This window comes from Lissotriton vulgaris, chromosome 5 (genome assembly GCF_964263255.1).
Source record: "Lissotriton vulgaris chromosome 5, aLisVul1.2, whole genome shotgun sequence".
NCBI lineage: Eukaryota > Metazoa > Chordata > Amphibia > Caudata > Salamandridae > Lissotriton > Lissotriton vulgaris.
The window spans coordinates 1,832,799,773-1,832,812,528 of NC_141693.1; the positions used below are offsets into that span (position 1 = coordinate 1,832,799,773).

The 12,756-nt window shown below is 47.5% G+C and overlaps 1 protein-coding gene across 2 annotated transcripts in view; it reads right to left on the bottom strand.

Annotated features, from left to right (window-relative positions):
- Positions 1-12,344, bottom strand: part of SP2 (Sp2 transcription factor) — a 156,700-nt gene extending 144,356 nt beyond the window's left edge. The window contains exon 1 of one of the 2 annotated variants that reach the window (XM_086924295.1): positions 12,134-12,344. In XM_086924295.1, the coding sequence (XP_086780421.1) occupies positions 12,134-12,140 (7 nt within the window). In that variant the 5' untranslated portion in view covers positions 12,141-12,344. Of the gene's footprint in view, positions 1-11,415; positions 11,462-12,133 lie in introns of those variants that run through there. The other variant, XM_086924294.1, reaches the window with a different exon arrangement.
- Positions 12,345-12,756: the final 412 nt, after the last annotated feature.

Consider the following 12,756-nt stretch of genomic DNA (forward strand, 5'->3'; position numbering starts at 1 on the left):
TGAGACTTTCTTTAATAATTGGTCCCCTAATTTGGTCTGGCGTTGACCGCTGCCAGAGAGACTTTGCTGCTGTGAGGACTCGCCAGTGCTTTTTCCAATCCCTAATTGACGTTGCTGCAGGAGCAGCCTTCCTGAGCCTACCAGCCGGAGACCCTGTGAGAGGAGACGCGAGGCCGCAGCGGAGGCGAGAGGCGCGGCCCGGGGACTGCGAGGGACAGCGTCAGTAACATCAGCTGTTCCCTCTTCCCGCGTGAGCCGCGCCCCCTCCCAGTGCCCCGCCCCCTACAGGCTGTTTAAAAGCTCTCGCGGCCCCCGCTCCACGGGTGCCGCTGCCAGAGAGACTTTGCTGCTGTGAGGACTCGCCAGTGCTTTTTCCAATCCCTAATTGACGTTGCTGCAGGAGCAGCCTTCCTGAGCCTACCAGCCGGAGACCCTGTGAGAGGAGACGCGAGGCCGCAGCGGAGGCGAGAGGCGCGGCCCGGGGACTGCGAGGGACAGCGTCAGTAACATCAGCTGTTCCCTCTTCCCGCGTGAGCCACGCCCCCTCCCAGTGCCCCGCCCCCTACAGGCTGTTTAAAAGCTCTCGCGGCCCCCGCTCCACGGGTGCCGCTGCCAGAGAGACTTTGCTGCTGTGAGGACTCGCCAGTGCTTTTTCCAATCCCTAATTGACGTTGCTGCAGGAGCAGCCTTCCTGAACCTACCAGCCGGAGACCCTGTGAGAGGAGACGCGAGGCCGCAGCGGAGGCGAGAGGCGCGGCCCGGGGACTGCGAGGGACAGCGTCAGTAACATCAGCTGTTCCCTCTTCCCGCGTGAGCCGCGCCCCCTCCCAGTGCCCCGCCCCCTACAGGCTGTTTAAAAGCTCTCGCGGCCCCCGCTCCACGGGTGCCGCTGCCAGAGAGACTTTGCTGCTGTGAGGACTCGCCAGTGCTTTTTCCAATCCCTAATTGACGTTGCTGCAGGAGCAGCCTTCCTGAGCCTACCAGCCGGAGACCCTGTGAGAGGAGACGCGAGGCCGCAGCGGAGGCGAGAGGCGCGGCCCGGGGACTGCGAGGGACAGCGTCAGTAACATCAGCTGTTCCCTCTTCCCGCGTGAGCCGCGCCCCCTCCCAGTGCCCCGCCCCCTACAGGCTGTTTAAAAGCTCTCGCGGCCCCCGCTCCACGGGTGCCGCTGCCAGAGAGACTTTGCTGCTGTGAGGACTCGCCAGTGCTTTTTCCAATCCCTAATTGACGTTGCTGCAGGAGCAGCCTTCCTGAGCCTACCAGCCGGAGACCCTGTGAGAGGAGACGCGAGGCCGCAGCGGAGGCGAGAGGCGCGGCCCGGGGACTGCGAGGGACAGCGTCAGTAACATCAGCTGTTCCCTCTTCCCGCGTGAGCCGCGCCCCCTCCCAGTGCCCCGCCCCCTACAGGCTGTTTAAAAGCTCTCGCGGCCCCCGCTCCACGGGTGCCGCTGCCAGAGAGACTTTGCTGCTGTGAGGACTCGCCAGTGCTTTTTCCAATCCCTAATTGACGTTGCTGCAGGAGCAGCCTTCCTGAGCCTACCAGCCGGAGACCCTGTGAGAGGAGACGCGAGGCCGCAGCGGAGGCGAGAGGCGCGGCCCGGGGACTGCGAGGGACAGCGTCAGTAACATCAGCTGTTCCCTCTTCCCGCGTGAGCCGCGCCCCCTCCCAGTGCTCCGCCCCCTACAGGCTGTTTAAAAGCTCTCGCGGCCCCCGCTCCACGGGTGCCGCTGCCAGAGAGACTTTGCTGCTGTGAGGACTCGCCAGTGCTTTTTCCAATCCCTAATTGACGTTGCTGCAGGAGCAGCCTTCCTGAGCCTACCAGCCGGAGACCCTGTGAGAGGAGACGCGAGGCCGCAGCGGAGGCGAGAGGCGCGGCCCGGGGACTGCGAGGGACAGCGTCAGTAACATCAGCTGTTCCCTCTTCCCGCGTGAGCCGCGCCCCCTCCCAGTGCCCCACCCCTTCCCTACACCTCACTTACTTAAACAGGGCCTAACACGCGCATCGCGGGACGCGCGCGGGCGAAGCCCGGGCCAAGGGCGGGCCCGTTGTTGCCCGTTAGTGCCCGATAGAGACCGGACCGGGCCATCCCTCTTTCATAGACGACCCAGCAACAAACAAGCATGCCGCCAAAAACTAGAAGTGCCTCCAAGCCCAAATCCAAACACGCACAGGAGGTAGCACAAGTAACTGGCCCTATCGACCTTTTTATATCACGGGTCAACGAAACAATAAATCAAAGCATAGCTTTAATGGAAAAGAGAGTCTCAATGGATCTTATGACCGCAAACGCCAAGCGTTCATCACTTGGTGCTATAGCGAACGCTGCATCCCCAATTAACCTGACCTCCCAAACAGTTCACTTCCAGTGCCTCTCCCAATTACAGAACTTAACACCGTCCCTTCAGTAGTCGATCTGTCAGTCACGCATTCTGAGTCGGATCTCTCAATAACATCAGAAGACTTGGAAGCAACCCCCGACCTAGCTGGATGTCAAACCCATGGAGATATCCAAACCACCGACAATCCGCCGCCGCATGGCGAGAGGGAAAGGGCAACATCGGAGACTCGACTATCACTCAGGGAAAAAACACAAAGCTCACCCATGGCCCATTCAAACTCCCCATGCTCCAATAGCATACTGCACATTCCCGACTCCATTCTTCCACATAAGGCAATCTCCAACAATAACACATCTGAGCAATGTAAGACCTGCAGAATTACATCACAAGTGCTCACCACTACCAAAGATTTACTCTACCAATACCTAAAGCCTATCCAGTTGAGCATCAGAAATCTCGAAGCTCAACTGACAATAATATCGGCCACTCTTCTAGATACAAATACTAGGATAGACGTAAAGGGCCAGCGAAACACCTCACACCCACCAAAAAAGCAAAACCAAAAACACATACAGAAAACAGTCAATCCTTCAAACGCAACATTCGCAGCACAGAAGAACCCAAATCCACCGTCTACCACACCCAAACCAATAACAAATACGTCTCACCCCCAGCAGGAGAAACCACCACAACAAAAAGCACAGCAGGCAACTACCAAAGGCAAGATCACGACACACACCCCATGCCCAGCCCAAAACCCAGATTCTAGTAGAATCCCCACAGAGAAACCCGATTCCCAGCCCACAAATCCAATACCTCCCCAAAAAACATCCAAGAACACATCGGAAACCACTCCGAAAAAATTCCCCACAGTTAGACGTCCAGCCCATTTGCCCCCTGAAGCTACTCCCTACACAATAGTTTTAACAGGAGTACCCGAGTTAGCAGAAGACACTCCAGAAACTGCATGGTCACTTAAAAATAAGGCCATGCAGTGGCTCAGCATAAATAGACCTCTCGAATCACATCTATCAGGAGGGATTACGTCAGCACGTAGGGTAGCCTGGATAGGCAAAACCAAGAAAACAATACGCGGTGACTGCATCATTGTAACATGCAGAGATCCCGCAACGGTAGACTACATCTGTGCCTGGCCACAACTCGAGAAAAAAGGGGGAATAGACGCCCGCCACCTTTCTCTTTTTTACCCCCCAGTGAAACAACATCATAACCTACCACCCTGGGAATGGCACCATCATCCCAAAGACCCACGAAACCAGGACCCATGGCGTCAAACGCCATGGAGTCGGAGGGATTACCCACGTGAGTACCTAGACAGGGGGGGGCCAAGAGAAAGAGAAAGGTACGTTGATGGCCAAGTTCCATATTGGCAGGATAGACCCTACCCAGCATACGAAGGTTGGCAGGGATTCCCGACCCAAAATCGATACGAGTGCCTCGATATGGTCAATTGACCACTTATGGTCGATCTTAGCCAACACACAGTTGCAGTCCTATATCACCCAGTCTCTGATAAGCACCCGACAGTCCCACCAAAACTGCCTGGCACACCAGAGACACCAACGATCCAACATAACAACCCTCTGACCCACACCTCCCCCAAAAAACCGGACATGAGCGAAAGATCATCCACTGACCAAGTTTTAGCCGCTGAAATCCTTACCAACCACAAAACAGTACCCGCCACCTCGACAGATAACGAGGCCATGAATATAGGCATAGCTTTCTGGAACGTCGCAGGTCTAACCGGAAAAATAACATGCCCTCAATGGCTGGAAATAGCAGGAAGCTACCAAATCTTGTGCCTACAAGAGACCTGGCGTACATCCCCCCTCCATCTAGCGGGATATAAGACATTCTTTACCAAAGCAACGCCTAGCACAATGGGAAGACCAAAAGGTAGACTCATGATCTATTTCTCCAACACCATAGCAGTCACGGTAAAACTAACGAAAGAAACACCTACTTTTCAAATCATCCAAATTACCCACCAGACTACCGCATCGAGGAACATATATATACTCATAAATTATTATAATAACGCAGGTACTCTGGACTGCTGTACAAACCTAGACGAAATGGTGGCTCACATATCCACACTACAAAGCGCGAACCTAAGCACGACAATAAAATACATCTGGGGAGGCGACTTCAACCACCCATTATGCCCAAACCACAAAATCGGAATTTGTGGCCTACAATCTGAATCCGGAAATCCCATCCCTCATTTCGCACACACTGAAAGCGGAAATAAGCTAAATGAAATCCTATTCACTTTGGACCTAGACTTTGTAAACGAACTAGTGGACCCGGCCCAGGAATTTCTACCCACCTTCCATGGGCGAGGCGGCACGTCCACCATTGATTTTATCTTAGCCTCTAATACGTGTAAAAGTTCGCTAAAAAACTACAAAGTAGGGTCCAGTCCGATTAGCGATCACTATCCCCTCAGCGTGGAGCTCACAATGGAGAAAGCGGGCCCCTCCACAACTAAAACCAGTTCTCTTGACCAACAATCAATAACAATAAAGAAGAAGAACGGGTACGCCATCAAATGGGCGAAAGTCGACCCTGAAGTGACCTCGCAAAGGATACTTGAAAAAACGCACCCCTGGTTAAGGGACTGTTTGTCCGCAGAGGCCTCTCCCGAACTAATCATCACCTCTTTCCATAACATTCAAGGGGCAATAAGAGACGAGTTACTCAAATACACGGCAAACAAACCTAAACCCCAAACCAAAAGATGGTTTAACTCAGACTGCAGAAAGGCCCTCTCGTCCTTAAACGAAGCCCTCCGGCAGAAACCAAGAGATGCCCAATTAATTTCACTCCGGAGGAAAACGTATAACGAAGCCAGGAAAAACCGAAGGCGGCAGATAAAGAGAGACCTTTGGTGCCAACTACACGAAAGCGCACTAAAAAAGGACAGCATCACATTTTGGCAGACCATCAGATCACCTTTTTTAGATAACAACACTGATCCATACCACCTCGACGTAGCAGTAACCGAGAATGACTGGGTTCACCACTTTACAAAAATCTTTGGCTCGCCATCTGACATACCTCAAATAGAACGCGAGGACGAAGCAGAGAAAAATTTTCTTCCAATTGATCTACGCTTCACTGTCACTGAGGTCAGAAAGGCAATCAAAGCGTCAAAAACTGGCAAGGCTCCCGGCCCAGACGGGGTACCTATGGACTTGTTTTTATACAATAGTGACTATTGGTCGCTAATAATAACCCGGGTAATGACTGCAGTCGCTGAAATCGGTCTCCTTCCATCATGGTCATCATCCACCCTCCTGCCAATATTTAAGAAAGGGGACCGCAACGATCCCGCGTGCTACCGGCCGATCTCCCTTCTGGATTCCACGGGCAAAATTGCAGGCCGACTACTCCTGGACCGATTACAATCTTGGGCCCAGGCAAACAACATCTTCACAGACCTGCAATATGGCTTCCAGAAGGGGCTCGGAACGGTGGAGCAGGCCCTAAACCTGACCCTCCTGGCCGGAAAATACGCTCACGCAAAAGAAGGAAAAATCTACCTGGTCTACGTAGACCTGAGCGCGGCTTTTGACTGCGTTCAGCATGCTAAGCTGTGGGAAATGATGTCCAATCTTGGAGTAGACCCACCGATACTGGCTTTCCTTAGGGGTCGATACACCAACGCAGAAGGCCGAGTGCGTTATGGCATCGGCGGCGAACTGTCACGTCCCTTTAAAATCACACGAGGAGTAAGGCAAGGGTGTGTACTGGCTCCCTTCCTATTCAATCTATACACCAACGGGATCGAAAAAGCTATGTTGGCAGGGAGCCAGGACCTCCCACAGATAGCACGCCGCCCTATACCCATCCTCCTCTATGCCGACGACTCGGTCATCCTGGCCCGAACAGCTAATCAACTCCAACGACAGTTGAACAAATACGTGACGTTTATGGACTCTCTGGGTCTAAAAGTAAATACAAAGAAAACATTTACAATGATCATAGGACCCAAACACGGAACCTCAAAATCCATACACATAAATAACACCAAGCTGGAAAAAACAACAGTATACCCCTATCTGGGTATACTCGTGGACGATTCAATGTCCTGGCGCAAAGCCATTGAAGCCAGAAACCTCAACTTCCGTCGAGCAAAATCAGCACTTTGTGCCTTTTCCAGGAAACTCGGCAAACCAGCTCCTTCCGAACTGTTAACGCTATACTATGCAAAGTGCCACAGCGTGGCTAGTTACGGAGCAGGCATCTGGGGATACGGAAGCATTAACCAACTACAGGTAACGGAGAATGCCTTCATTAAGTATATTCTGGCCCTTCCCCAAAGCTCTCCGATTCTAGCATCACATCGAGAGCTAGGGATGGAATTTGTGACAGACACCATACGCTGCCAGCCTCTCATTCTATGGCATCGCATATGGTGCAATCCAGAAAGCCATTTAACACGCTCCCTCATCGCCGATTGCCTTAGCCTAGCTCACTGGAGGAAAATTCCCTGGCTCAACTACATTTTTAAATTTTTTCAAGATCTAGATCGGGAGCAATATTTTCTCGATCCACCTTCAATAGAAGACATTTCAAAGAAACAGCTTAAAGAACTATGTATGGGTCACTTAAGAGAACTCCGCAATCAGGCTGAGTTTGTAAAAACACAAAACGGAAATATCTGCCTATTGCAACAAGCGAAACTGATACAGCCCTACCTGACGTTCTATCTTTCAAACCACGAAAAGTTTCTATTGACAAGACTTTTCTTCCGCTTGGTTTCATTTCCGGAACAGAACAACTGGTCTCGGAATCTGTGCTGTTGTCCGTGTGACGGGGCCTCCAAGCAATCAACGGTCCATGTCACACTGTTCTGCAAATACTACAGCGTAGCCAGGAAAAAATGGATTTTTCCCCTCCTTCGTTCAAGCGGTCTCAGAAGCACATATCCAGCGCTTGTTTACCTCCAGTCACCGGTAAACCCGCACGAAGCCAAAATGATATCAACCTTTTTAAAAAAAGTAATGAAAACCCGTCAGGGCATTGTTTTATAAACTATTACATGTGAATTTCTGTACAAAACCGATGATTTTTATAAATTGTACTTTTTATGATTATGCAAATTTTTATAATCGAATAAAAGTTTATGAAATGAAATGAAATGACCATGACCTTTTGTGTTTATTAAAATTCATTCTCTCTCTCTCTCTCTGTATCAGCTGTCAGCATTCTGCTCTTTCACAAGGAGCATATCTGCACACAAAGTAGTTTTGTTCAGTGCCAGTAGCTACTGTTGCAGTGTGTGCTTTTTGAGACCAAAACCAATTTTTGTTTTTGCAAATGTTTGTTTTAATGGTGAGGGCCCAACAGCTCTCATACCAATAAGGTTTTACAAAAACTATGCCAACACAAGTCACACATTGACGAATCTAAAAAGCTGACCACCAATTTCAGATCTACTGGCTTTGCCAATGCTTGTTTATTTGTGTTTCCCATAATCTTATGGATACTGGTTACACTGATTTTCCTTTATGAATGTTTTTGGGAAATACTAGCATGCATCAACACGTTACTAAATGGTGCTGCAAAGAAATGGTACCTGAAATTTTACAGTAGTAAAGTGAATTTTTTTTGCTGCTTTCATTTTTTTATGAACATTTTATTTTTAAAGCAAAGAATCATCAGTCTTGCTTTCAAGCTTTTGCAAATATTTGCAAATATTTGCATCAAATCAGAGCGCATTCTGGGAGCATTATACATAGCCTCATATTGCTAAACTTTGAAAATGTGTGCACATTTTTATATGGAACCACTGTCATATTGCAGTTAGAGCTTACAACATTTACTTAGAGCGCTCACCCTAATAATGAAGGTTTTCAATTAATAATAATTAACCATAAATACAAGTTTGAACAGCATTAACACAAGGACAAAAATATTTCTTAACTGCAAACAGTGCCCTTCCCTGATCCATAATCTGGTACTGCAAACCGGCAGCCAAAGGGTTTGTGCTGCATGGGGTTGGGCCTACTTGTGCCAAGGACAAAATACACACGAAAACTTGTTGCCCTTGACCCCAAACAATATGTACTGCGCGTCGGGCTATAGGAATTCCACATCCCTGTATATAGCGGTTATATGATGGAACCCTACATGCATTTACCATGCATGCCTATACAACACAGTTGTGACGTTACTAAGCGTTCCTTTCCCACGCAAGTCATTACAACAACTTGCCTTAGGGTGGCACTGGACTTTGGAATAGTATAATTTACTATTTCAACTCCAGTCTACGAAACAATAGGGCAAGTGTTGGACCTAAAATCCAAAAAACAGTCCAAAGCACCTCCCAAACAAAGCAAGTCGTTGCAACGACTTGCATGGTAAAGGAACGCATGGTAAAGTCAGGGGTAGTGACTTTTTTGTAAAGGCACATTATGGTAGTGGCTGCATGGTAAATGGTGTTTCCCCAAACTGCAATTATACTTACATTTCACTTTGTAAACAGCTGTTACAGATTCAAAGACATTTACCTCACAGAGCAGAAGACATTGTTGATCCATCAGAGAGAAACTCATGGTAAGTCTGCAGTGACTGTTGACCCCTAACGTCTTCCCCCATTCACACTGTGGTACCACATAGATGATGTACAACACCATAAGGAACGTGATTTAAAGCCCCACATTCCAGGGGATGCTTCTCATCCTCTGAAAATGTGTACCACAAACGTATTTATGAGGTATGAACCCCGTAAATTAACTATCCCCAGCAGCTGTACATGGAGTAACAAAACTGTTCACAAAGCTGGTAGCCTAATGTAGTGTAAATAACACGCCTAGAGCTGTACCTGCCCCTACCAATGACCTTCTCTCTAGCCATGCCCGGTCGTTTACTGCAGAACCCATGTTAGTTACTGGAATTTGACATTGGCGTCTTACTATTCCCTCTTCTGGGTATATTTTGTGAGATTTCTGATAGATTCTAATCTTAAACCCACTGAGTTTTCCCCTTTTTCACCTGGATAGTGAAGAAATTAGGAGAGGTAAACAGATAATATAACACCTGATTTGTAACATCCTTTCTATCCTAATCACTTAGTAGAGCCAATAGCGGTCAGGTCATGTAGTCTCTGCACAATAGACAGTGTAGACCCCTGGGTATGTATGTATGCAGGATCTATGTAGCGCACCCCTAGCTGAAAGGAAGCAGAGCACTGTACAGAGTCATCGCATTAATGAGCTAGCGCATAAGCTCTTTCAAAGTCATCTGTCTAGGAGGCTGCTGGGAATTTCTGGTTTTGGTTTTATTTTGTGTGAAAGTTTTATATAGAGAAAACCCAGCCTGAAGGTATTGGGGCACTTTATAAGAGCACTAGCTACATTACACAAGGACACATTTGCTTTTTTACTTTTTTGTAGGCATGGGGAGATTAAGTGATTTGTCCAGAATCACAGGACATGGAGCTGAATCAGAGACTCGGATCAGGTCCCCCAGTTCCAAAGTTGGCTGCTCTTGCCATTATGCCACATTCTCTTCTCACGCGTGTTGTTCATCATTTTAGGAGACGTATATTTTTTATTACAACTTGGTGTACTGGAAAGCATTGTAAAATGGTAAACTCATATCTTTAAATATATATTCCTTTTCAGTATGCTTTTATCAAATCTATTTAAAAATGTCTTAAACCTCCAATTTGCAAATCATTTATTTTATTTTTCCATCTGAATACAAATAACCAGTCAACACAGCATTTTTTCTGCATATGAACTTTTTCAAGACTATACAACCGATTATGCGCTACTTTTTCAATGACAAAAACAATGTCCACCTAAAAGACTTTTCCATGCCATCCATATCACTGTCTTGTAGATGTGTGTTAATTTCATTGATGTAGACCAGGTGTGTCCAGCCAGTCAATTACAGCCATGACTTAATTATTAAGTAAGCACAAGGCCAAATGTTCCTTTTAAAGTTAAGGGAAGGCTGTGTTTATGCTACATTATCATCAGGCTGCAGACAGCAGGGCCTAATAATGAGTACTCAGGCAGGCAGGCCGGGGCACAGAGGTCAACAACTGAAGCACTGAGGTAGTAAATTCTTAAATAAAAGTCATCGTCATCTCAATATTGGAGCTGTGACCAAAATGATGTTTCTGAATGCTTTTAAATGGGACAAAATTTAAATGAAAAGTTACCTTAATTATTAAGTTAATTCTTCCTTTTAATTTTCTCCCATTTCAAAGTAATGCATTTCTAAACAGGCGGCCCTTTATTCCCAGTGTCCAGCAGACACTGTGCCATAAGTTTAACTGAATGAGAGAAATTTATAGTGCAGAAATATGTTCCATATTATGAGCATTTTTCTACACTTTAAATTTCGCCCATTTAAAAAAAAGAAAATGATGTTTGTACTATCTATGTAACAGTGCCACATATGGCGAAAGGTAGGTCCTTTGTTGAAAGTACATTGGACACAGGCTTTCACTTACCCATACAATATATCAGATTCATACACACACGCTTTCAGACACACATGGCAGCAGGATTATTGTGATCCTAGTCAAAGTATTTTGTTCAAACAATAGTTTCCGGATCTATGGACAATAGTCGTAAAGTCAATGAAGATGGGTATATCTGGTAACAATGTGAGAGTTGTTCAGCATTCATTCAGTAGCTCACAATGATTTTCAATAATCATAAGCTCTCGCTACAGAAAAGATTGGAAACCCCTTGTAGACAAAACAGTGTCCACAAACCGGTTTAGTTTGAGTCTGCAAATGTTGATTTATGTGTAAACTTAAAGAATAATTATTTGACTGCACAATTTTAGAGTGCATTCCAATATACAAAGTTCTAATCGGTCTACTACGATGTCTGTTTCTTATGACTATTACTAGCGGGAACTGCTGCAGCTGAATGCTGACGAAACTGCACTTGAGGTTAAACTTGAAGAGAAAACTATTAGTGCGTTAAGTATCTAAAAGCGTAGCTGAATATTGTAAATTCATACATTTCCTTTATACCTTGTGAACAAATGGATTTACTTTATTGGAGAGCGATGGTACCTGAGGTCCCAACAGTAAACAACATTACACGCACAGCGGCAATCGGGATAGTCACTGTGGCTTTTCGCTGTAACTAGTTATGAGATATTTCCATAGGCTCTCTCTGGGACTAGTTACATAGCCTTAGCAGCAAGGGGGTGGAGGAGGAAGTATGATCTGCCTTCATCTTGAATGGTGCGGGTTCTAAACTCTATGGACTTAACAGGATGAGTAGCGCACGTATTCCGTCAGGAGCGTAGTACCAATAAGAGGTGAATTGCACGTTGACTGGCTTTGCAATTAAAAAGTCCCGAGTTAGTGCCTGTCAAAATACTTATATCAGTAGTTCCAGATAAACTTTTTGTTTGGAGTGTAAACTCAAATTGTTGTATCAATTTGGTGCGTGGCATCGGGAATTGCACTCTCCTGCAGGTACTCAGTACCTCCTACATAGGCTTGATGGGTCGGCGGGAGTTTCCTGGGGATACTGTTATACGGTTTCCCTGATTTCCCCCTAGCGGGATAAACTATATGGTATGAGGGTACAAACTACTCTTATTTTGGGCCTCACATCAATCTCCCATGGGAAGAGCCGCCGGGACCACACCCTTCCAGTCCCGCCTACTCGCGGCCTACATCCCCTCCGGGCCCCGCCCCATCGGTACCTCCTTACACTCCCTTGCACCGGAAGCGTGCCCCCAGCCCCGCCTCCCCCCTCGCGCCCGCTGAAGATACTTACCGCTCATGACGACACTTTTGCCTCATACCGGAGCGGGCGCAGAACCGCCCCGCCCACTGCACGCCCCAGGCCAATCCCCAGACTCTCCGACACCGAACAACCGAGAGACGAGTCGGCAGCGACACAATGACTGACAACGCAGGTCACCAATCATAGGAACGCGCCTACCTAGCACAGAAGGACTGATTGACGCTGACGCTAGCCGATCCACAAAAAGCGTCTTGAAACGTGAAGTTGATGGACAAATATAGCAACCAATCCAAAGACAGCGTCTTGCTATATCACATGGTTGATAGACTTCTTTGCCGGCCAATCAATGGGCGACTCTCTAGTCGTAGAACCCGCCTTCGATGTTGCGAAGGAGGTCAGAAAACACGATTTGTGTTTGCTCGGTGCCATTTGACTGACGTTGCTAGCAGCCAGTGATAGTTGCTCTGTTCTGGGCGGGTTTTCCGTTAAAGTGTGTCAAAGGCCTTGTCAAGTAAACAAGCCGTGATCATGAGAAGCCTGAACTGCTGAAGAGTGCGTGTTATCCTGAGCCAAAATGGCTACTACCACGCATCTACTTGGCTGTGTATAAGCGGACTCCAAGCTTCTGTATCGCAAGTGACCTGATTACGACT